Source organism: Melospiza melodia, chromosome 13 (genome assembly GCF_035770615.1).
Source record: "Melospiza melodia melodia isolate bMelMel2 chromosome 13, bMelMel2.pri, whole genome shotgun sequence".
NCBI lineage: Eukaryota > Metazoa > Chordata > Aves > Passeriformes > Passerellidae > Melospiza > Melospiza melodia.
The window spans coordinates 14,864,403-14,889,825 of NC_086206.1; the positions used below are offsets into that span (position 1 = coordinate 14,864,403).

General features: G+C 49.1%; 1 protein-coding gene across 2 annotated transcripts in view; it reads left to right on the top strand.

Annotated features, from left to right (window-relative positions):
- Window positions 1-25,071, top strand: part of CFDP1 (craniofacial development protein 1) — a 59,511-nt gene extending 34,440 nt beyond the window's left edge. Inside the window, exons 6-7 of one of the 2 annotated variants that reach the window (XM_063167865.1) lie at window positions 19,268-19,426; window positions 24,318-25,071. In XM_063167865.1, coding sequence (XP_063023935.1) covers window positions 19,268-19,426; window positions 24,318-24,408 — 250 coding nt within the window. In that variant the 3' untranslated portion in view covers window positions 24,409-25,071. Of the gene's footprint in view, window positions 1-19,267; window positions 19,427-19,827; window positions 19,997-24,317 lie in introns of those variants that run through there. The other variant, XM_063167864.1, reaches the window with a different exon arrangement.
- Window positions 25,072-25,423: the final 352 nt, after the last annotated feature.

The following is a 25,423-nucleotide window of genomic DNA, read 5'->3' on the forward strand; positions in this document are numbered from 1 at the left end:
GAAAGGGTTTTTCTTTATCTTTTAATAAGAAACTTGTATTTGCAGATATGAAAAAGGCCAAAGACTGAAGTGTCTAACATGCTGCTCTTTTCCCTGCTGCTTCCTCCAAGTGGTGTGGGGGTAGGAAAGCATGTGGAGATCCTACAGGGAATAAAACAATGTTCCTCTTGGTCTACTGCTTACCACAGCCCAGCCCTGTTTCCCAAAATTGATGGGTAAGGATGTGCTGTGCTGGAGTTCTCATGACATAGTCCTGCTTGCAATGCAGAAGACCAAGCAATGTACAGGGAATTAAATATATGGGGCTTTGCACGCTTTAAATATGAACAACAAAGGGGAGGATGTAATGTGAGAGGCACAGAGAGATTCCTGGAGTCTCCTGCTTTTGCTTTCTCGGCTGACTATCAAAAACTTTTTGGGAAAAAGACCTTTTAATTAGCCTTGTGATGCTCCAGCTCTTCAATCACTAAATAGTCATCCTTGGGATCTCCAGAAAATTATTTGGCAAAATCAGGGAGGATCAGATGAACCTTGTCCCAAGCTCAAAGAAAGAAGCAAGGAAAAGAGTTTGGAGAAGGTCTCACAGCTGTCTGTATTGAAAACTGTGGGAAGGAGATTGAAAGGCATGGATCCCAGTGCTAAACAAAGCCAGCAGCTTTCACACCCCTTTAAGGCAGACACATGTGGCAGGAACAAAGGTGCTCCCCTTGCTGTAGCTGCATGACCTCAGAAATGAGTAGTGTACAGAGTGCACTGGTCCCAGCATGTGCTCAGGAGAGGGGTGTGAGCTGTTCCCACACAACCATCCCTAGAGCAGCCTGATACCATGTTTGACGTTCTCCTGCCAGCCATTCACCCTTATGTCAGCAGGTTGAAACAAGTGGGGAAGTTGCTTGGAGAGGATTTGGTGGGGAGCAGGTTGTGTGTGGTGGAACAGACTCACCCAGTGTCTCGGGGCACTTGCTTTGTTAGCAGCTTAACTGAACACAGAAACTCTGACTTCATGATCCATGGATTTGGGGATGTGGGGAGAGCTGGCACACCAGACCAGCACCCTCTGCATTTCCAGAGGCACAGATGAGGATGAGGAGGATGTGAGGCAAGGCCAGCATGTCTGGAGAGCAGTGGAGATGCTGAGCAGCCCGGGCACAATGCTGCTTTGGGAAAGCTGAATGAATGTGTCCCTTCTTCTGCTGGTGTGCTCCAAACCAGCTTGGCTTTTCCATGTGGCTCTGGGTGCAGCCACCCCATGCAGGGTGAAGGCCTGGGGGAAACCCTGCAGTTAAAATTGCCCTTTGTTATTTGTCTGACCTTGCCTTCAGGCCCTGTGCCTGTTACAACCGCATAAGCTGAAAAAGCAAAGGGATTGTGGCACAGCAAGGAAAATCCCTGATCTGGATTAGACACACAGCTGAGTTACCAACACTTGCACAGCACAGCCAGGCTTTCTCAGCCAAGCTGCACATACAGGTAGTGTCCAGTGTGAAGGAAAGAAGTGCAGGGTGGAGAGGAGGTGACCCTGTAGCCAGGCATAGCTAGGAGCCAGTACACATTGGCCCTGCCTCTGAGTTTGCTGTGTGACTTCATCTCTGTGTACTGCTCTTCTCTCCCCCGAGTTGCAGGGTGTGCCTCACACCCGTGGAGGACTGAGAGGTTGTGTCTGTCCTCTTCTGAAGTGCAGCATCATTCCTTGTGGTGCTTTAACCCTGAGAGTTAATACCTGCAGGTCACCTTTCCTGTTAGAAGCCACCATCACCTGTATCTTTGGCCTCTCTGCTCCTGTGCTCATGCCCCAGCAGTCCTTTGTGCTCCTGAGTTTGAAAGAAGTGCTTGCTGCTTCCCACCTTCATCTCCAATGTGCAAGGTCAGGAAGGCAGCAGGGAAAGCCAGCCTCAACTCAAAGGAGAGGAAGGAGGTAAAATAAACACCTTGTGAAGTTGCTATTTGGGACTGTACCAATGCAGACTTTCCCATCTGCTCTGTTCTCTGAGGAGTTGGACACAGCAGGGTCTGTTCAGGTAAGCATCACCCCACCTGGGAGATGCTCCTGTAGGATTTTGCTGTGAGGGAGAAGAAAACTGAAGGGAGTTTTTGTTCATAATCTAAGAATCCTACTTCTAAGCAGTGCCTTTGGGCATATATTTAAATGGCAAAAACTGTCAGTTTTTCTTCTGTCAGAATTCATCCTGTTGCTGCATTCAGGCAAGGGTAAACTGAAAAATTATCATCTCTAGTGGCAACTTCAGAGTCTTTTGCCATTCAGAATCAGTCTTGTTTAACTTAGCTGCTGAGAAAGGGCATTCAGGCAGTCTTGCTTTGTTTTTGTTCCCTTTGTACAGAGTCAGCATGGCAATGATAAGAGCAGAAAGTAAGGTTCAGTTTCTCTCTGTACTTTGTCACCAGGCTGGCTATCAGGCTTTGGGCATCTTAGAGCTCTTCCTGTTCTTTAAAGCAGGAGAGTAAATTGGAGTGCCCAGGTTAGGTGTCAGCCTGCAGAGATGTTTGTGGTAACCCACAAACAAGGAGGAACCCTAATGTGATGTACCTTCATATTGACTCTTCCATATTGACTGTCTGCTATGTCTCTGAGTTTTTCATGTTGCATCAGAAGAGTGTTTTGTGAAAATTCTGTAGTTTTGTGAATGCTGCTGGGCCAGTATGGACAGATTTCAGCAGCCCTTGCTGCTGCCTGGAAGGTTGCACTAGTAACTGTGTTTTTCTGCAGCATGACATTGCACTTCACCTTTTCCAGCACAGAAGATTTTAGAGGGTCATTCACACAGTCGGTGGCCACAACCTAGTCATTCAGAGTCTTTGAGCAGTTTAACCCTTTAGTCTTTCTGCTCTTAAAACTCTTAAAAAAGGGACTCGGTGAAGAGCACTGATTTGGCAGCATAAACCTTTCCATTAGACTCTCCAGGCTGGATACAGCTCTGGTCTACTCTTAACCAACCAGCACAAGCCTCTTGTTGCAAATTGAGTCACCCAGTGTCACATTTGACTGATTGTGGGAGGGGGTGATGCTAGCTTTGAGTGAACTGCCAAGTCTGCAAATACTTGGCAAATTTTCCCTCAAAAGCTGAAGTCCTGAGGGAAAGCAGTCAGGTAAGAACCTCAGCTTTGGAGCAAGGAGAAGAAAGTTTCTGCCTCTAATGGCTGGAAGTAAAGGACAGCCACTCTGGTTGCTTAAGCTAGAGTAGGAAACTAAGAGGCAAATGATGGCTGTTTCTGATTTTGTTCCTTTTCCACAAGGCCTGTCTCAAGCAAACGTCAGCTGGAGGGCGTGTGGAGGCTGGCTGGGCTTTTGAACGTTGGAGTTGGCAGCTCTAGAGAGGAGCTCCCATGTGCTCTTGGTTACACTGATGTCTGTGTGCCTGTGAAACTTGGGTGTGTGCTCTGCTTTGCAGCACTGCTGGTTGCCAACATGTGGCTGGATGTAGGTGGCCTGCCCTTGCTGTACTTTGGAGGGTACTAATACATCAACACTGTGCAAATCTGCCTGTAGTTAGCTCTTCCTCCTCCCAGATGTTGGCACTGCATGGAGGGTTTGTTATCTGGAGCTGCAGGGGGACCCTGCTGGAGGATTTTGTCTTGCCCTGCTTTAGTTACATGCTCAGAGACAGGACTTTGTATTGAAAAGCTGAGGTTTTGTTATTGACTTCTCAGTCTATCCAATCCCCCTCTAGTTTAAAAAAATGCTTATTATCAAGCAATGTTACCATCCTGGTTGGAATAAAACTGCTGTGTGACTTCTAACTGCATCCCTACCTTGATTTAATAGCAATAGTGGAGGAAAGCTGACAATGGTGCATTTATTTTTTTTTGTTTGCAGTGATCTTTTGCTCAGAAGAGCACATCTCTGTTAATTGACTATTAAACAAGATTGCTTGCTTGAGGTGTGCTGGCTTGCCATTTCAATCCTTTAAGGAATAAGCCTCTGATCAGCTGCACATAGGGCTCTTAAATATAATCTGCCTAATGACTGGAGGGCTTTGACCTTATGTTATTAAGGCGCTGATGTTTTGGGTTACAAACTAAACCTTTGGGGTGGGGTTTTTTCTGAACTGGTCCAAACAACAAAGGCTGCTTTTTAATCTCAAAGCAAGACTTGGAAGCAGCACAGAGTCAGTCTAGAGATAAGTCTCTTTTAGCTCAAGATTTCTAGGATTGCACACATGTTACCACATGCCTGGACCACCAGTTAGACACCTACCTGGCCACAGATCCTTTGTCCCAGTTGCTGTGCATGCAAATAATGTGTGTTTGCGTGTGTTTACCCAGTTTGGAAAAAATCTGAGCCCTGAGGGATTTGAGCTTCCCTTTGTGTTCTGAGAGGGGCCACGCTGAGAGCCAGCAGAAGCAATGCTCCCTGCCTGCCTTGCAGACTCTGCAGGCTGCAGGAGGGTTTTGTAGCCCATGCACTCAGTGTTTGAGGAAGGATGCTTGGTCTGGTGTTTCACGAGGATTCCAGCTGCCATTTTAAAGAGCTCTGCTGACAGGCTCCAGGGGAAATCCCAATGCAAGCCTGAAAGACAGCAGCAGCTTGGGGTCAGAGTCAGAACGGGCTGGGCACAAGGAGGGGCTGGCTGCAAACAGAGGCACACTGGCTCTTTCCCTCTTCTAATCTGTTTTGTTCAGCTGGCACCAACCTCCTCCACAAGGATGCAGAAGAGGAATGTTCCCTGTTGTGGCAAGCTTTGGGTGCTCTCCCCAGGGTGTGGGGAGGGCACAGATTGCTTGGATGCTTTCCTGTCCCATTTCCCCTCACACCCCAGTTGGTTGATATACATCATCCTAAAGCCTTAATATTGTGTGGCAGCAGGCTAGAAATGAGAAGGGGGACAAGGCTAACACTTGCTTTTCTGTTTTAGAGTAAATGTTGCAGGAACAGTTGGTATTTCATTGCTGATACTAAACCTGGATGTGGGGAGAGAAGGGAGAATGTGGCTAATGCTGAACACCTGCCTCTGACAAATAATCCACTAGAGACCCTGCAGTAATTTTGTAAATCACAAGCACATTTTCAGCCTTCCCAGAAATGTGTACTTCTAAATGCTAATCATCAAATAGCCTAAATTACTGATCCAGCAGATTAATCTATAAATTGAGGTAGGCTCAGAATAGCCATTGGAGAACAATATTTAGTAAGTGGTATCTAGTTCAGTGCTCTCTATCTCTTGTTGTTCTGACCTGACAAATAAAGCAATCTCTTCTTTGTGTTATATGAAAATGTGTGATAGGAAGGCTGTTTAAATGGTGTCTTTCTGACCTGTCACATGGCATGTGTCTGTGGGAGAGAGGGCTCCTGCATGCAGCAGTGCTGCAATAAAGTGGGAGACTGTGAAATGGATGATGCTAGAGCATCAAAATCCAGCCTGCCTGTTTTCCCTGCCTTTCCTTTCTTGAACTTGTAATCAGAGAATATTGGAGGTTCATTGGGTTGCTCATAATAAAGCCTCAAAGCAAGGATCAGCAGTGGGAGCAATACATTTCATTTGTTTTAACCTGAAGTAAAACAGCTCCATGCATGTTCCACTCAGATGAGTCAGGTTGGCACCTCTTTCTAAGGTGACACTACAGGATGTCTGTCTGCAGACTTTGGCCTTTTATTTGGGAAGGGAGAAGAGGGAGTTGGTTTCCTTTGCAGCAGCAAGGGCAAAATAGGCTTTTAATAAAGCTTAAATTCTGCAGCTGCTGGCTAAGTTAAAAAAAGAAGTTCTGGCACTCTGTCCTCCTGGAGATGAGCCTTTTCCAGCTCTCTGCCATGACCCAGGGATGTGAGCCATCACTTCTCATCTTTTTCCCTTTGTGCCACTTTCTTGGGTGAGAATAATGGGAGAGCTTCTTCCCTTGGCAGGGCTTTACCTTGCTTTACCTTTTCTGCCCATGGAAGTGATTTAGGTTTGTGAGTGGAAGGAAAAGAGTCATAGAAGGAGAAGTGCTGTGGCATAGATATCGTGGAGGAGGCTTTTTAATGGTTATAAATAAACTCAAATCTCTGATTATAGAGGCTGAAGAGAACTAGAAGCTCAAAAGCCAAGAGATAAGAAAAGAAGGAACTTTATATATAACACTTTTCCACCAAGGTGCATGTGGATCAGCTAAGTGTCACTGGAGACCTGAGAACAGCCCTGCTGAAACACCAGATTACAGCCCAGATATGGGCAAGAACACTTTGTCCAAATACTACTGTGATTGAGCCAGATAAGGGAATTTTTTTGTTCATGCAGAAAGTTTCCTGCTTCTTGCTGGTCTCCTGGGAGGTTCAGCATGACCTCCTTGTACCTGGCTGTTTGCAGAGCTTGGTCCTGGTGCTGGAGAGCCCAGCAGCACGAAGTCAGGAGCAGGGCAAAGCATCTCCCTCTCCTTCCCCTTGAAATTTATTTTTCTCCTCCTTTGCTGACAGTAGCCTCTGAAGTGCATCAGAATGTTCATAAGCAGATTCTCTGCTGGAAATCATCAAATGTTTTGAGCAGCTAGAGGAATCTGGTTTGACAGGAGGGGACTCAGAATACAGACACAACTGGGTGCTTAACATCAGTGAGCACACTGCAGTGCCAGGTTAGGGATATCCCAAAGTAGCTCCTAGGCAGAGTGTGACAGCCTTGTCCCTTGATGCAGTTGTCACAGATGAAGTTAAAGAAAATGAGGAATTATGCTATGAGTCTCTCAGGCCAAGGACTGCTCTCCAGGAACTGGGAGCAGGCGGAATGGTGAACGACCTGACTCCAGCAGTGTGGGTCACTGGGTGCTGTGAAGGCTTTCACTCGTCCTTATCTGGGAGTTTTGCCAAGGAACTGGTGCTGGGGGAACAGAATCTCAAGCTGTGAGGCAGAGAAACTTTCACTAGGAGATCTGGTTGTGACTGAAAAACAAGGAAAAAAAACCTGCTAGAGAGGGTGACAGGGTTCAGAGGTTTGCTCAGTAAGTTGGGTCAAAGGAAATTTTGCTGTCCTGGAGCAGATAACAGAAAGAGCTGAGAACTGGGCTGGACACAGACGTGGAAAAGGATCATAGCCAAGAAAAGGCTTGAATTTCCATGGCACAGTGCAAAGGGCAGGAATCTCGTAGGTTAGGTGCTTGGGGTTCAAAGTGCCTGCCTGGGTACCCTGCCTTTTCTGGGGTCATGGCATTTTCCTGAAAGCTCCTTGTGAGCGCTTGTGGTTGAACTGCAGCCTGCATTTCTGAAAGAGGCATCCACTCACAATGGAAAGACTTACAATTTGGGATCCACCACATCCTTTGGGAAGCTGTTCCCATGGTTAATGCATTTACCACGTAACTGTTTCAGTTCCCTCAAGGAGTTTGAGTCCTCAGCTGGCAACCTGCCTGCCTTGCTCAGTGCTGCTGCATGCCTCTCTGCCTCCTGAGACCAAAGTTTTGTTACAAGGGGACTAAAGGTCTTTTTGGGATCATGCAGGCTCCTGTAGGACAGCCAGGAGCTGAACCTGTTCCCTCCAACAGGGAAGTGAGTTTTTTGAAGCCTTGTTGTGTTCATTCATCAACAGTCCACTGGTCTTGTCTCCTCTCTGGGTGGATGTGTGCCTTGCTGGTTTGCCCTCAACAGCTGGTAGGACACAAAGGATTTGAGAAGCAGCTCTGGCTTTGTACCAAGCAGAGGCTGTGGGACACTCAGCAGTGAATTCCAGAGATGATGTGTCATGAAAGGCCTGGCCCTGCCAGCCCCTCTGCACGAGGCTGCTGGAGGTAGTGGGAGCCTTGCCAGGTTGCAGTCCTCATGTTCAAGAGGATCTTTGGCTTTCTGAGCAGATTTTGGTAGGTGGATGTTAGCTGCAAAATCTGTTTGGGAGCCTGCAGCTTTGTGTGGGTGGGAGGAAAGCCTTGTGCTTACCCCTCTGCCTGCCTCCAGCTGGAAGGTGACAACTGATCTTGTGGCTGGGAGAAGTCAGCTGTTTCCATTTTCTTCCTCTGGAGACTTGAAATCTATTCCCAGTGAGGTGGGTCCCTGGGAAGAGGAAGGGCAGCTCTTCCAAGTGAATGCTGCCAAAGCCAAAAGGCACTGGGAGCTGGCCTTGCCAGCCTCAGACATTTAAAACACTTCAGTCAAGCCCTGGAAGAAAAACAGCATAATCTTAGTTTTTCCTCTTACGTACATTCTGGGCTCTCTGCACTGTCCTCTGGTTCATTACTAAAATTTTCTGCAGCCTTACAAAGTTGTTGAATCAATAGAGAAAGTTCTTGTTGAGAAGAAAAGCACATCCTTTCATCAGCTGACTTTCTATTGTCTGTTCTCTCCTGGCTGGACATCATGTTTTATATAGCAAACATCTTTAAAGCTTTTAGGGTATTTCTCTTCTTTCCTTACCCCCAGAATACCCTCTTCGATCTGGATCATTGGGCCAGCTCTTAATCTGGGCTGGAACAGGAGAAGGTAATTGTGATGGATGCCCCAGTGATACTACCCTTCCCAAAAGCAATTAAATGTGGTGAAACCCTCATTTATGTTTTATGGCTGCTTGTAGTAGTGCCCAAACATTTATGGTCCCCCAAAGTCCCACATGCTGCCAGGCCAGGCTTTTCAGTGGATAAGATAACAGATAGTATTTATCTCTTGGTTAACTTGCAGAGCCCTGCAAAGCAGCTGCTCCACTGGGCTCTGGCTCCTTGCTTGTTGTGTGATGCATTTGTGCTGTGCAGCCCTGATTCTCCTTCACCCTCACTTAATTTCCTGGGAATTTTCCCCTCTCCTAGGCTGCTGAGCTTTGTGAATATTTGCCAGTGGAAGGCAGTGTGTTTGTTTTAATCAGATCTATTCTTAAAGCTGTCAGATTATTGCTGGGCTAGGAGGGGGTCCCTCCCTGCCTCTGTCCTGCCATTCTCACCTCACTTTGATCAAAGCATTGATCTGATACAGTGGGAGGCTAACCAGGACTAAACACTAAGGCTGTCTAGGAGCCACAGGGACAGACACAGGACTCTGCAGTGCTGGGGAGACACTGGGGTTGTTTCCTCAAGGGTGGTTGGGGCGTTGGATCCTCCTTGCATGGCACACTGCACTGTAAAGAGCAACCTGAGAGTCACACCAGCTGCTCCGCCATCCACACTCATTCGCTTTGAAATCCCTTTAGCACTGGAACAATTCCATTAGCAGGACTTCTTAGGCCTGATTTGGGGGGGTTTCTCTGCTGATTAAAACCAAGTCTGTGCACCAGTGTGCAGAGCTTGTCATAACCAAGACATTCCCTGTGTACCTTGGGGCTGCTTGCAGCTGAAGTCTTGAACAAAAGATCTGCTGTTAGACAAAGAGGGAAGGAGTGAGCCTCTGAAGAGAGGAAGAACTTCTCTCTTTGCCAGCAGTTTTTTTCTAACTATTCTTTTTTTAAGGATTGGTCACCAGTTAAGCCATGTCGTTTTGCAGACAAATCTGTCAACATTTTTAAGGTTGCATGGTGAAATAACTTCAGTGCTGTTGGTTCTAGCAGCTCTGAATATTCTCAAACAAATGCCTTTTAAGATTAAAATGGCTTGTGCTTGATCCCAGCCCAAAGTTGAGGTCGTTACTCTTTTATTTGAAACGTCTCAACTGAACCCAGTGAAGTCAGTCAGAGCTGCAAGTGTTTGAAAGTCAAGTCACTCTTATTTGCATGGCTAAATATGGGCGTAATGCAGGGTGTTACTCTAAAATACTTCAGTGTGTGACCCAGGTTGGAACCCAGCAAGTGTGCTGTGTGCCACAGACACTGCCTGCAGTAGCTTCTGACAGCTTCTAGTCATCAACCTGTTGGCCCTGAGTACCAAACACATCCTGCCCTCTCACTTTTATTTTTCGCTCTTACCTGCTGTTGGGTGTGAGATGCCTCACAGCCACATAGGAGTGTAAGCTCACTGGCAAATTGAGTATGTGTGCATTTCTGCTGATTTCTGTCCATTGGGTCAGAAGTGAGAATGGCAGAAGCAGGACACCTTCCTCCCCCAGCCCTGCACATTTCCCACACAGTGTGGACTGTTGGAGCTTTATAAGAGGCTTTTCTTGCTCAGTGGCAGCACTTAGATACAAAATTAAATTTAGCCCCCCACCTTGGAATGGGGTAGGTGCACTGATTCTGTACTGGTGTAGCAAATTCCATCTGAAACTGACACATTTATTATCCCTTAACATTTGATGAATTTAAGAGGATTGTAAAATATACATGAAGAACATGTGTGAGATTTTTTCAGTAAAATTAATTACTACAAGCAGTGCTTTGCAAATTCAATGTAGTCCATGTGGGAACAGTTTGGTGGTTCTGGTGCATGTATGCAGTCCTTCAGTGGCAGGAGCAGGTCTGGTTTGCATTGTGTGGATGCCCTGGGTGGAGGAGAGCTCTCCTGAGGGGTGACTGCAGCTCCCAGCTGGGAAGGGGCAGCTCCATCAGCATTTGGCTGCAGCTGCCGTGCTGTGTGTAACGGGGGTGTAGCTCTGGCTGCAGACCAAGCCCCAGTTACAGGTCCTTACCCGTCAGTGAGCGCCACACAGGGCTGGTTAGTGCTGGATAATCCTGGAGTCCTTCACGTCTTCATAGTATCAGAAGGCATTTCAGTGCTGCAGCTCTTTCAATTAAGCTCCTGTTGAACTCCATGCACAGATATTGTAATATAATTGGCTGCCCTGCTGCTGAAACAGCCTCTGTCTGTGCTCCAGGCTGGAGGGGAGCCAGAGCGAGCCCTGGGCTCCACACAATGTCACACTGATTAGGAGGGTGCGAGATTTTGTTTTTGCTAAAATAGTTCTGCCAGTACAGCCCAGAGGGCAGCTGCAGTTCCACTGGTACAGAGAGGGCCTTATGCTGCTCTGAATTGTCCCTGGCTCTGGGGCAGGCAGGGATGCTGTGGGGGCAGCTTTATCCTGCAGTAACAGCCTGTGCATGGCTGAGTGCTGCCCAGCTCCACAAGTGCAACTTTACTTTGTTGACATCCACCCCATAGCAACTTTGTCTTAAAGACCCGAGGGAAATATTTTGCTTCCTCTGGCTGTTAGGAAGTGGGTTCTCCATGGCAGCAGTCCATTCCCAAAGGGTTTGGTCCTGAGCAGGAAACCCTGGTCCAATCCCTAATGAGCCCTTCCTGCTGATAAGGGAACCTGTGGGTCAGGGGCTCTGCCTGAGCCAGTCAGCTCCCCAAGAACTGAGGTGCTTTTTGATGAACACATCCTCCAGAGCCTGTAAAATGAGACTCCAGGCCCTCCAGAGAAATGGGTACAGACCTGGGTGCCACAGAATGGGATCTGCCCAAGGAAAGGCCAGCTCTAGCAGAGCTGTAATATTGCTGCTGCTCTCTGACATTCCTGAGCTAGAACATCCCATCTCTGCCCTGCTCAGCAACCTTGCCTCTTACTGTACATGGAGACCCAACACTGGTTTTATTCCTGGAATAACTGTATTCGTGTGTTCAGTATTATGTGTATTTACACCTGGGTTATCCCCCAGTTTGGGAAGTGGACTGGAGAATAAGGTGCTGTCCTGTTTTGGAGCAAGGAAGCTCTTAGATCTCTTTTTCCAGCTTTGCACTTCAGAAAGGCCTATCCAGTACAGCCCATGACATGAAGATAGGATGGAGTATTTCTGTATCTTGGAGAGTGCACTAGAAAGGAAGTCACTGACTGGTATCTGCTGGCAGCCCATGTCGTGGTGCTCTGCAAGCCCCTTCACCAGCTGCTGTGTCAGTTCTGCTGTTCAAAAGCTGGTTCCATGACACTTATTTCCCTCTTTACTCTGCCAGAGTAGCATTGCACAACTTCTAAAGTCACTCCTAAACTCACTGTGCTGGATTAATAACAAATCCAGCAATAAACCTGGAATACTGGAGCACTGCCCTTTGTCAGGCAATGCTTGCTGCTGTTGCTGGGATTTGGGAATGACATGGTTTTTTCCCCTGTGACAAATCTTTGTTCCCCCACTGACTATATTTAGACACAAATAGATCCAGAATCAACTGTGCCCATGGCAAGCTGTGCTACTGCCTGCAGCAGCCCTCACCAGGGCAACATCACGTGGGCTTTTATTGTCACATCTGCCCTGGCCTCTCCAGGCTGATGGAAAATGCATCATCTCATCCAGGCTTCGATTGCTGGGATGGAGTGCTCTGACTGTCCCTGCCTCATGGTGCCTTTTATCCCCATCTTACACTTTTCAACATAGAACCTGGCTGTGGGAAGTAGAGGTTAGACCTCCTCTTCTGTCTATCTGTCACATTTCTGTCTGTCTGTCCCATTGCTATTTGAGCATAAATGTGCTTTAGTTGTGCTCCTCCTCAGGGATTACCTCCTTGGCTCAATGAAGCCAGTGTCAGATACTTCCTATGAGTAGGAAGAAGCTGTGAACATCACTGTTCATGTAGGGGTCTCCACCACGAGGCTCTCTGAGGTCTCAGGGAGTGTGGGGTAACATTAGAAATCAGAAAGGACCTGGGGCTCAGCTTAGCTCTCGAGATTGCAAAAGCAGTGATGACAAAGCAACTTGGGGTTAGCCTGAGTTGGCAAGCCAGAACAAAAGCCTGAGAAAAGTTAACTCACACTATCAACTCGAGTTAAAACTCCCATTTCCTTGTTCCTTATAAGTACTTGGTCTGCTGCAGTCAGACCATGCTCCTTTTGCAGGTGTGTGCTCAGAGCATTTCACCAGGAGTTCACTCCTGTCAGTGAAGCCCTCCATGCAGCAGAAGTTTTGGTCGGCTGACAGGATCACAGGCAGGGTAATTCCCATTTTCCCACTGCACTTGCATCTCTTGATGCCTTTGGACACAGCTGCCTGCTCTGCTGCACCCTGTAGCAGTACTCAGTGGGTTTTGGCTGCTTTTCCATAGTGGCTTGGTCTGTGTTACTCTTCAGAGTGCAGAAGTTTGATGGGCCTCACACAGAGATACAGCCCTGTGTCAGAAATCATCACTACTCCAGAGCCTCACACAGAGATACAGCCCTGTGTCAGAAATCATCACTACTCCAGAGCCTCACACAGGGATACAGCCCTGTGTCAGAAATCATCACTACTCCAGAGCCTCACACAGGGATACAGCCCTGTGTCAGAAATCCCCACTACTCCAGAGCCTCACACAGAGATACAGCCCTGTGTCAGAAATCATCACTACTCTAGAGCCTCACACAGGGATACAGCCCTGTGTCAGAAATCCCCACTACTCCAGAGCACTTCAGGCAGGTTCTTTGGCTCAGTTTGTGGGTGATGAGGGTGGAAATGCTGGGTACCTGCTACCAGCTCAGCAAGTGGAGCATATGGACAGGCACCACTGGGTTGGCAGTGAGTTCCTTGGGCTGTGCCACCCTGGCTGGGTGGTGGGAATCCATCAGTCCTCTCCCTGCCAGCCTGCCTTGGGCAGTGCCCTCCAGCCAGGATCATTGCCAACCCTCCAGCACCATCCATCCTGCTTTTATCTTCATCTCTTCCTCGCTTTCTGGTTTTTTCCACCTGGGATTTCAGTGTTTGTTTGTTTGGTGTTAAAGAGGCTTTCTTGTTTGCTTTTCTAAGTATCTGTTGTGACAGGCAGAGCTGAGAACAAGCCAAGTTGCTCTCTGCATCCACCCGAGAGCTTGTCTGGGGAAACAATGCCAAGTAGGGGCAGGGAGAGAAAGTAGAAATGCAGTTGGGTTTTTCCTGGAAGACTTCTTGTCCTTGGCTGGTTATGTGGAGTTGGGATGAGAAAAGCTGATCACTTTTAGGTGAAGAACAAGACCTGTTTTGTCATTCTAGGGAAGGCTTCTGCAAGCTGGCAATACCAGGCACTGTCATTGTGCTGCTGTCTGCCCCATCCAGCCAGACCATCCTGACCTTAAGGAGCAGGTGGCACTGCTCTTGCCTTCCTGATGTGCCCCTCTTGTTTCCTTGTTTCTGTAACACCAATTTTGACTCCTCTGTTGAGGAAGATGGCCTGGAGTGAAGAGCAGAGCTGGCACATGGGCCCAGCCAGGTCTCTGCATGCACCCCTCTCACGCAGTGCCTCTCCTACCCTTGCACGCACAAGGAAGGACAGCAGGGCATGGTGCTCTGGGCAGGAATCTTCCACTTCATTAAAATGAAAGTATTTACTGGCTGCATCAGTTGCCCAGCTGTGGTTAGTTTGCATGAGAACCATTTCCTGCACTTAAGGAAACTATTCAGCTTTACAGCAGATTGTGGAAGGAAAAGATACTACAATGTCCAAAATCCTCTCTTTGCTGACTGGGCAAGTTTCTCACCTGAATCTCTGCCATCCAAGCACTTGGGGTGACAGGAACAGATCTGCCATTGCTGTGCTGCAAGGAAATATCACAAGTTCCAGTGAGGAAGGGAGGGGAGGAAGGAGAGGGACAGCTGGAGAGCCAGGGCTGGGTGGTCAGGATGGTGGTTTAAGGGCTTTGGGGCTTGAGATGCCATCTTTCTGCACTTGGTGGCATCTACTTGCCAGCACCCTGTCCTGAGGGTGGGATATGACATGCTGCTCAGTGCTCAGGCATCCGAGATCACTGTGTCAGGGGAGATGTGAGGGCAAACAGGAGGAGCAGCACAGAGCTCTGGACAGCAGGAATGTTCTGCATGGATGGAGGAAGAAAGTGGCTTGGCAGCAGTGGAGCAGACAGATATCTGAGTGAATCACAGGTTCAACATGAGTCACTGCTGTCACATGGTTGTGAGGAAGGCACACGTCACAGGGGCCGTGTAAGGAGCTGCGTGCTTCCCAAGCATCTGAGCCATTCCCCTGCTCCCAGTGCTGGTGAACCCATCACTCATGCTATTCCTGTTTTGGGTGCTGCATTTTGAGGAATGAAGGGCCAATAGCTGAGTCCATGGAGAGTGGTGAAAGTGGTCAGAGGGCTGGAAGCCATGAGGAATGAGAAAAGCTTGAGAGGACCTGGGATTGTTTAGTCTAGGAAGGAGCAAGCTGGAGGGGGAGCAATATGAAAAGCTTTCAAAGACATAAAAGGCTGCTGCAAGAAGTGAGGCAGTGATCTGTTCTTAGTAGCTACCAGGAAGAAGATATGGAGTCATAGGCTGAGCAAGGAAATTTAGTCATTGGGGAAGAGTTACTGAAACCTCAGTGAGTGTGGGGTTGGTGTCAGGGGACCTTCAGAGCACCCATGTCTGGATGGGTGGGAGAGGAACTCATCCTGCTTTGGCTGGTGGGATGCACTCTGAGGCCTTTGTAGCCAGGTTCCCAATTGCTGGAAGATTATTTTCTGAAGCTTGTGATGAAGTCCACCTCCATTAAACAGGCATACATTTCCCAGCCACTGCTGAGCATGTTACAAGACATCAGGGATTACCTGTGGCAGTGACACTTTATCACTGCTATAGCAGCAATTTTCCAAGCCTTTTCAGCTGCAGGCTTGCACCAAGATGGGGGAAAGCATTACTGTTAAGGACAGGGACACAGAGTGTGTTCACCTAGAGTGGGTCAGCAAGGGAGCCCATGGCTTGCTGCTTGCCCTGTGTAGGGCCATGCCAGATGAGGCACAGGCACAGTCCTTGTCCTGCAGGGGAATCCCCCCACCAAGGCAGAGCTCCTCAGCCTTCTTTTTCTTTTTTTTTTTTTTTTTTTTTTTTTTTTGCTGGTTCAGGGGCAGACTTTGGCTGTGCTTTTTAATTGTGAAAATTCAGAGCATGTCTTTGTGTCCTAAATAGGCGATTGTCCTGATCCTCATCCCTGGGATCCATTATGTCTTAGCAAATTACTTTCTCTCTTTTAAATGCCTTAGTGATTAAAGATGCCACAGCAGATACCCTTAATGAGTACAAAAAGGGTAATAATTCCTCTTGTTGGCACTGAATGCAATTAATCAGGCCCCTTTACTTGCTTTTTAAACAGATGAGGCATTTAAGGCCAAGCAAGTTTTTAATTGGACTTTAATGTTTCTCATTTACTTCATTTTGGCACAAGCTTAGGAATTCCCACCCCCAGGTTTGCTGGATTTGTTCAGGGTGATAAAAGGCTCAGCATGGAATGAAGACTCAGCAGCAGACTCGAACATGTCCTTCAGCCTGTGCCTGGCCCCATTGCCTGGCCCAGGCTTGGTCCTGCTGCAGCAGCACAGAATTGTCCAGACAGGAGCAGAACCAGGTTATCCAGCATGGGACTGACATTGGATATTGATAATATTTCTGGAGTAGTCATCAACACAAGGGTGCAACATAGCCTGCCCTTTTTTGTCATGTTCCCTTGCCTTGAAAGAGCTGTTGACTTGTGGGTATTCTTGTGATTATCTGGATGCCCCTGATAGAGGTCCATATCATAGCCCAGACTCTGTAGCTTCAAATAAGGGGTGAATTATATGTTTTAAGCAATATTCCAGAGATCCATGGCCAAGAGGACATACAGAGGCCTTGAGCTCCATTACAGATGGATGTATGCATCCAGATGTTATTAATTTATGCCAGAAATTGCCATGGAAGAGAAGATACATCGTAAGCAGCTCTCATCTGATTTGCAGCTCCTGCTCCCTGAAGCCAGCACCCCCTCTTCTTCCACCTCTGGCCATGAACCATCTTGCCTTTGGTTCCCTTCCCTCCATCTCTGCTCCAGTGTGGTTTGGGGACAGCAGTGGCCTGCCAGCAGGTCCCAGTCTGTGTTTCATGCAGAGACGAGTTCAGCAGCCCAGCTTGGCTCAGTGGCCCCTGTCCCAGCTCAGCCCTTCCCTGGCAGCAGCTGACCGAGGTTCAGCCACAAGGGATCAGCCCCAGCATATGTGAGCCTGCCCCTGAGCCTGCTCGTCACTCTGCAGGGCAGAGGAAAGATCCCAGAACTTTCAGTTGGGTTTTTCCAGGTGTGTGCTGTGTCCTTTGCAGTCAGACCTGTCTGTATTTCAAGTGACAGTGACTGTGGAGTTCCACCCATGGAAAGGTCAGTGGATGCAGATGAGCTGTGGGTGTCCTTGGGTAGGTGAGATGGCTCTTGAGTCACTGGGGCTTTTTGCCCCAAAAAAACATTCAGGAGAAATCTAGGGACAAGGGACAACACCCTCCATTTCTACATCCCTGCTTTTCCCACTTCAAAGGTAGGAAAATCTTAAGCCCAAGTGTGTCTGGAAAGTTAAGTGTATTCAGATAAATGTGTTATTGAATACCTTGTGTTAATTTAAACACCTTCTGCCTGCCAGGCTTGGGGCAGAGGAGCTTTGCCATCTGGATCAGCCTAGATCTGTTTCAGGGCATCTTTAAGGCTTCCCAGTGCAGCTGAAGGAACTGCTGTGCACAACCACTGGGCTCTGCTTTCCAGGCCGCTGTGCAGCAGGGAATGCCATGGGGGAGGCTTGCCTAGTGTTTTATTTGGTTCATCCTTATTCTTTGTCGTATCTCCTTTCCTCTGACTCCCTCACATCTTGAACACACATCTGAGACTGAGTTTTGTGGTTGAGCAAGGCTTGTGTAGTCCTGGATAGCCAAATGTGGGAACCAAGTGTCTCCAATTTTTTCTTCTGCTGGGAACATCTTTGCCCATTTTGCCCCCTTACACCACTTCCCTGCTACCTGCAGATCAGGATACCTGGAGCCATCATGCCTTGAAAAGTAAGGGAGAATTAAGCATTGGATCAAGGTTTTGTTGTGTGATCATGGTGTGAAGGGCTGTAGACATCTTGATGTGATGTTCAGGGATAAAGGCGAATCAGAGAGATCCAGCTTGTTCTGTGTCCCCCCAGAGTGAACAGCTGCTGGCTCTTGGGCTGGGCTCCAGCCATGGGCAGGGACTGAAGGAAATAAGAGGGCCAGGTCCTAGGACATTTCTGCTCCTCTGGCTGGTATTGAGGAGGGGCAGGCAGCCTTATCCAGTTGCTATGGAGCCTGCCAAGATGTCCTTAATCCCAAATATATCTCTGTCAGGAAGCTGCAACCCCAAGTGACTCTAGCCAGCCATTCTTTCATTGAGAGTCTTCTGGCTGAGGCTTACAGAGTTGTCATTTTCTTTGATTTAATTCCATATAAACTGCAGAATTATTTTCCTTTAGAGGCTTGCAAATTACGGAAGCATAAACCATGCTAATGATCTGATAAGGACAACTTTGGATGCGTTCCCAAGAACGGCTACCCCTGGGCAGGAGCGTGCTCAGAGAGCACTGATGGAGATCAATTTGCCATGCTCACCTGGCTGCCTTCCTTGGGCCCCCCTTCCCAAATTCCTTCATCTCTCAGGAACGAGAGTAATTTCCTCTCTGGCTTCTTGCAGAGGCAAAGGCCCTGCAGACCTGAAGTTATCTCTGGAATGTGTGTAAACACGAGTTCAATGGGATGCTGTTTGCCCCCCATTCCTGGGGGGGGTTGAGAAGGGTTAATACAAGTTTGTTTAATGGGTTCCTATCCCTGAGAATTGTCTTCCTTAGAGGGCAGCTTGCCTGACCTGAGCCCCTGTGTGTGCATTTCCCAGCATAAAGGGGAGACTGAGAGGCCCCACCACACGGGTGGGATTTCACTCCTCTAAGAACAAGGGATGAAAGGCCAAAGTGGTCTTCGTGCCAAACAGGGACCCAGGAGATGGTATGGGAGCACAGTGCACATGCACTGGGACTCAGTGTGCAGCTAACAGGATTATTTAGGTGGTGCTTGGACAGAAACAAATCAGAAGGGTGGGAGTTATAGGCAGTTCTGTGCTCCCATCTTCAAAGAGCACTGAAATGTCAGCAGGGGGACAAAACGTTTTAAGTGACATATGGGCTGGGCCAAAATGCATTTCAGTGAGAGGCATAAGGAACTCTATCTGTTTGCATAAAAATAATTCAGATGTGAGTTCATTAGTGGTGTACAAGTACGTCACTAATGAGACTTGCCTGGAGACCAGAGCGTTCTTGGATTTAGAGTAAGAAGCAGGAACCAGAAACTAAAACTAGAGAAAATCAAGCATTAGTACCAAGTAAATGGTTAATTCCTGGATATGTTGTCAGCGCTAGTGACGCACTGAGGCTGGATGCCTTCCAGAAAACAACACTTTAACTGAAGACAAAGAAACAGACTTAGCACAGAGGTGATCAGTGGAATGGCTTGGCCTGGTGTATACAAGGGGTCAAACTAGATGATTTAATGATCTCTTTTGGCCTGAAAGCTCTCTGTTCTCTTAAGAAGATAAATGAAAAAGCCCTTTCACAAAAACCAAGCACTTGAGATATGTGTGTAATGAACTCTGCTGCTTCCAGGGGAACGGCAGAGCAGGATCTGCAGGAAGCGTGACCTGGCCGCCTGCAGGCTGCCTGGCGTTGGTGGCCATCTGTGCCACCATCGAGGCCACCACCCTCAGCTCTGTTTTTAATTGCCATCTCCCTGCATTTAGCCAACATTTGCTCCTTAATCTCCATCAGGGTGAAGAGGCCAAGCGGCATGAGCAGCCTCCTGGGGAAGATCGGTGCCAAAAAGCAGAAGATGAGCACACTGGAGAAATCTAAACTGGACTGGGAGAACTTCAAGGAGGAGGAGGGGATTGTGGAGGAGCTAGCAATCCATAACCGAGGGAAAGATGGGTAAGAAGGGCTTTACCTACTAGCAGTCCAGAATTTCCCATCACTTCATTTACATGTGGGATGTCCATTGCTGGCTACAGAGTTCAAAAACCCATGGGATCTCTTAAGGATTTATTCTAGGGATACATAAAGCCAGTAGCTGCTGTAGGCATCACAAGGAGACAGGTAAGTCTGCAAACACCTGTCACTCTCTGCTAACAACCTTGTGAGTTCTCTAAGTCCAGCCAATGTCTGGCTTTGTCATCTCTTCTGCTTGTGGCACAGATCATGAACTGGTCTAATGCAGTCCCTCCATGAGGAAGCACAATTGCATTTGTCCTATTTTCTTTTTTCAGTTTGGGAGGGTTTTGTTCTGTCCTTCAAATCACACATTTCAGCTGTATCTGTCCTCTTTCCTCCAGCATAAAGATTTGTGTAAACCCAGAGCAGCTGGCAAGGTGCGTCAGAGATTATGGCAGCGCTGGGCGTTGGTTGTGTGCATCAAGCAATGTTCACTCCAATGAAGTTAATGGAAGTATCATAAAAGTAAATGGTGATGCTGTAAATAAAGCAGAAAGTTAATAACATGCACTGCAGGGAGTGATAATGAGATCAGAAGCAGCATTTCCACTACAAGTGCTTTGCTAAGCTCTGGGAAAACATAACCAACTTAGTGGACAGCTCGTAAAATGTACATTTTATTATAAGCTGTTCTTTTACTGGAAGAACTCAAAGCTTCTGCATTCCAACAGATTGGATTTTCTGTTTTAAACAGATATTTTATAACTGTCAAACTATCAAATAGATATTTTCAGTTTGGTCTTGCACCCTTCCACAAACACGCCTTCTCCATCAAATCTCTCCTGATCTGTTTCTGGTCATGAAATAAATGCATGCCCTTGAAAAAGTAGACCAATTCAGTAGGAGTGCTGCAGAGGAGCAGCTGTTCCTCTGAGATCCCTGAGAAGTCCAAGGAGGCGCATGATTTACACCACATACAGGTGTGGCAGAGCAGTGTTTGTGTCATCTCTTGTGTGCCCAAACCCAGTATGTCAGCTCTTCTTGGCCAGTGCTGTTTCCTTTCCCAGCCCATCCAAGCAGGACAGCTTGCTCTTCATGCCTGGCAAACCTTCATCACGTGATGGTCCTTGAAGGCTAAAGAAGGGATCAGCACATGGAAAAGATGAGCAAAGCCGAGCAGCAATTTTAAGAGCATCTTTAATCTTGGACGGCTTTGGGTTTTGCTGCCTGTCACATCCCAGGCTAGAAAATCTGCTGAGCTCTTGGCAAGCGGTTTTTGTCATTAAACAAATGAGAAACATAATGCCAGGATAACTTTAGACACTCCTTATGAATATGTTTACACTAGTGAAGCATGCCGTGTGAGGGGATCAACTGAGTGAGTATCTGCTCACTAGGAATTACTTCCACCTTCAAGGTAAAGGGAGAAGGGAGGAGCACCGATGGAGGCACAGCCCTCTGCATTTCTGCCTGCAGACCACCTCGATGTGAAGGGTGCAGTGCCCTCCCAGAGCAGCCATCTCGCCTGGGGGGCAGGTCACACAGACACAGCTGCTGCCGGCCCCAGGTCATTTCACAGGAGCCTGTTGTCCCTTCTGCAGCTGCCTCTTCTCCTTTAATAATGTCAGCCGTGCTCACCCTTCAGTGGGCAATCATTTACACATCTCTATAAAAATTGTAATGAGCTGTTGTTAACCCTTCAACCCAGGCAGGCGAGAGCAGGCGCCGCCTTTAATCCCTGGTGCTGTTAGAAACCTCTGCTCCCCACGTGTCCTGCTGTGTGATTGTAAATGTCTGCCTGGCAAGGAGAGCTGCAGCCCACTCCTGGAGATGTTTGCTCAGTGCCACACATCCTGTGCACTTTCAGAGATGGTCTGTGCGTGTCTCAAGGAAGGCAGGAAGCGTTACTTTTTGCTCAGGAGAGAAGACAGGCTGAATTCCTTTATTGTGCTAACCCTGTGGAAGCTGCTGCAGCCCAGAGCTCCTCGCACCTCCCTGGCCCTTTTCCAGCAGCCACACCAGAACACAGCAACCAGGGGAGCAGTGGGGTTGTGGCACCTTTTTGCTGCCAGTGCCAGTTATCAGCCAGCCACAGCCTGGGCCTAGAATTCCTGAGACAGAGGGGACATGTGCTATCCCCTTGCCTGTCCTCCCTTGCCTCTGATTTTCCACCCCTTGTACCCCCAGCCCCCATCCACAGATTTGCATTTCCTTAGGAGTAGAATCTGGGCTTTTACAGCCTGGCTGTATCAAGTCCTGATGGCCTGTCCTGCATTTGACAGGAGGGGCTGCAGTAAGGAGCAGAGGAAGCTATCCCCTTTGCTGTTCATCTCTCCGATGTGCTTTATAAATGGAAATGTGTAGTGGCCTCTTAATTGGGCCACCTTTGTAGGGCAGCCCCATGGGGGAGCAGCCGGCCCCAGCACTCCTGCACCGGGTGACTGATGGTGACTGACAGGGGACAGGCAGCACCAAGGACCCTCCCCAGAGCAGCTTGCAGCTGCCCTCGTTAGCAGAGACAGCCTTGCTCCCTCCCAGTGGGTTTACTTTGCTCTGCTGTGGATCACAGCTGCCCCGTTTCCAGGCGGGTTGATGATTTACAGAAGCTATTGATTCAGGTAGCAAAGGTTGTTTAGACAAGCACAGGACGGGTGTTTGTGCCTCACTCGTGCACTTTGCACCGTGCTTGGTGGTGCCTTGGTGTTGTCTGCAGGGAGCTGGCTGAGCACAGAGAGAGCTGCAGCTCCAGCACAGGTTTCAGAGCATGGAGGGGCTTGTGCTGGCCCTGCAGCTCCCCTGCTCACGTCTGTGTGCACCTCCAGCCCCTGTGTGCCTGCAGCACAACCAGCCAGGCCCCACTAGCCCCAGTGTATGCCCAGGTAGTGCCTGGGGGTCTGCTCTGCTACCTGGAGCACTTTTCTGTGGCCAGCCAAGGACAATGCCTTGGTGGCAGTTTCTCCTCCGTGCAGCACTGGCTGCGGCTGTGAGACCGCATTCCTGGTTCATGATCCATATCAGTCCCCCAGGAGGCAGGCCCTGCCCACCAGAGAGGCACAGCAGCCAGGGGGAAGAGGAGAAGAAAGAGACTGACCCCTTGATAGATGAGTGTCCCAGAGGAGCCAAAAGAGCTTTGGATTCAGTAGGTTGGGCTGTTGCTGCCCAGGCCATTGGGGTGTTCCCAGATGAGCATCAGTACCTCCTGTCCTTGTTGTCCCAGCTGGGGTTGTGGCTGGTGTTCAGCAGTGGAGGGGGAGAGAAACCACACACCCAGTAGTGACACTGAGCACACACAGTGTGACCCCTCAGCTTCCTTCCTGTGGCCTCTCTGGGCCCAGCCCCAGGAGCCTCCCTGCTCACAGGGATGAAGGGAAGCGACACTCGCCTGCCTGCCTTTCCTGAGCCACTCTGGGGAGGGGGCCTCAGTGCACAGCCCTGCTCCAACACTGAGGGGCAGGGGCCACACAAACACCTCCTCCCAGCCAGCTCCTGGCCTGCATTGCACTGTGCTGGTCCCTGCCCCTCGCTGCCGGCGGAGATGAGCTGACCCACTTGTGTCAGCACGAGAAGGGCTGGAGCTGAGATGGGAGTGGGTGGCAGCAGGGACACATGGGGCTGTTCACCCGCTTGGGGGAATCACTCACTGAAATGAATCTGGATTAATTCATTTCCAGTGATGACTGGGTGGGCAGGAAGAGTCAGGGCTGTCCCTTGCAGCAAGGGCAGAGGCTCCCTGCTGGGGACACATTCAGTACACGTTTGATGGCTGTAGCATAAAGAATTGCAGAATCACGGAATGGTTCAGGTTGGAAAGGACCTTTAAGGGGCAGCTAATTCAACCCCCAGCAGTGAGCAGGAATTCTTTATCTAGATCAGATTGCTTAGAGCCCCATTCAGCCTGACCTTGCAGGGACCTCATCACCAAATGTTCATCTGTCTCAGAGAGACCACTGGTAGGAGAGGCCTTTAACCTTCCCTTGTGGGCCTTGGGCACTTTCATGCACACCATCCAGCAGCCTGGAAAACCTGCAGAGCCTGAGATGCTCATCTTCCCTTAGGCTTTGCTCTTGCTTTCAAGCAGTAGGCTGCTCTGGTGAGCAGGAAAAGCAGTGACCAACAGAACAGCCAAATTCAGTGATTCCCCTCACAAGTTTAATGACCTTGTCATGGCAGTCCAGTGATTGCCACCCTTGAACAAATGCAAAACAATTGTGATGATTCAGTTACAGCTCCTGTTTTGAATTGCAATTTCACTCCTTCTCTAGGTTAATTAGTAGCACAGCCCCGGGCTGTCTATGGCAAGGTTTTGCAGTGAACTACATTAAAATTCAGCTGCATGCCATTAATGAGAAGCAAGGTGCTTTTCCAGGCCTAGGCGTGCCTTCTTCCTTGCAGCACTCAGGTGCCATGCTGAGGGGCAGCACTAAATACTCGGTGGTTAGAAGGTGGTCTGTGGCTGGGAAACCCCTGGCCTGCATCCCTGAGCTGTTGCAGGCTTGCTGGGTGATGCTTTTTGCATCCCTAATGCTCCCTGTGCCTGTTCCTTGTATCGTGGGCCTGTCAGCTTGTATTGAAGGTTGTGGTTGGGTTTGAGCTGCTTTGCTAGGTGGTGCAAAAGGCCTGCTGTGATCCCCTTCAAGGTGCCTGTGGAGGACATTCTCAGCTGTAGGAGAAGAGCTGGAACCAGAATCAGGCAGTTCAGTTTCTAGTCTGTGGGACCACCAGAGCAGTTTTGGTGTCCATAGATGTTCAGTGGAGCAATCAGTTCGTGGAGAGAGAGGGAGGGAGACTGACAGTGCTTTCCCTCCCTGTCATCCCTTCAGGTGGGGTTTGCCCCAGGCTGGGGCCACTCAGGCTGCCACAGGCACTGCTCACAGCCTCTGCCTCCCTGCAGGTACATCGAGAGGAAAGCGTTCCTGGAGCGCGTGGATCACAGGCAGTTCGAAATCGAACGCGACATCAGACTGAGCAGGATGAAGCCCTGACGTGCTGGGGGTGGCCAGCCCCCCACATGGGGGCTTGGCTCCCTTCTGTGCCCCAGGGCTGGCTGGGGGCTGCCGGCCACCGACGACCGCCAAGCACGGAAACTGTTCTCTACCCAAGACTCAGCCTGTGTGTCTCAACATACAGGGTTTTCCTTTTACTGTAATAGTTTGGGGAGGGTATTTGTCAGTGGACAGGAGGCACTTGGAGGGTTAAATGGCCCAGCAGCTCATAGAAGACTCTGGTGTAATTCTGGCAGCAACTTTCCGAGGAGAAGAGGTGGTGGCACTCATCCTTTACCAATCCCAGGTGCTTCTGGCAGCAGGAGGAGCTGCCAAGGCTGGGAGAGTACTGGCATGTTTGGTGGTGAGAGTGGAGCTGCAGGAAGGTTTCATGGCTGCTGTGCACATTCAAGCTGTGGGCTGGAGCCCTTCTGCCTGCTCTGCCAGCCCGCAGCACTCCCTGCCCCTCCGCCCTCTGCTCCTGTCCAGACAAAGCCAAACTGTCTGTACTTGTTTGTGGGGTCTGATGATGCTGGGGGGAGTTAAGCAAGCTGGTGAAGAAATCCTTCCTTGTTCACGCTGTCAAGAAGATGGGAGCAGCTGCAGCAGGCAGGAAGGGCCAGGATCTGAGTGTTCACGTGAATAAAGTATTCCATCCCAACACTTCTGCATGCTGGCAGTGTGGTTTGTGTGGGAAGCAGAGGACAAAGAAATTAAGGATCACATACAGTAAGGAGTGTCTGACAGGAGTCATAAAAACCTCTCTCAGAGGTGCCCAGTGTGTGCCCTGATAGCAGCCTGGAGGTCAGAGCAAGTGCTTGAACCACCTTCCCTCCTCATTACGGGGGCTGGTGGTGCAATGAAACCCAGAATTGGGGATGACAAGGTCAATGTAGTCCTGTAGCAGTGCTGCAGGAGTGAGGAAACTCATCCAAAGCATGGCCACGCAGGGACATTCAGCGAGTGCAGCTGCCTGGAGGGCAGGCCAAGGCGCCTGGGTGTGGAAGGAGCAGCT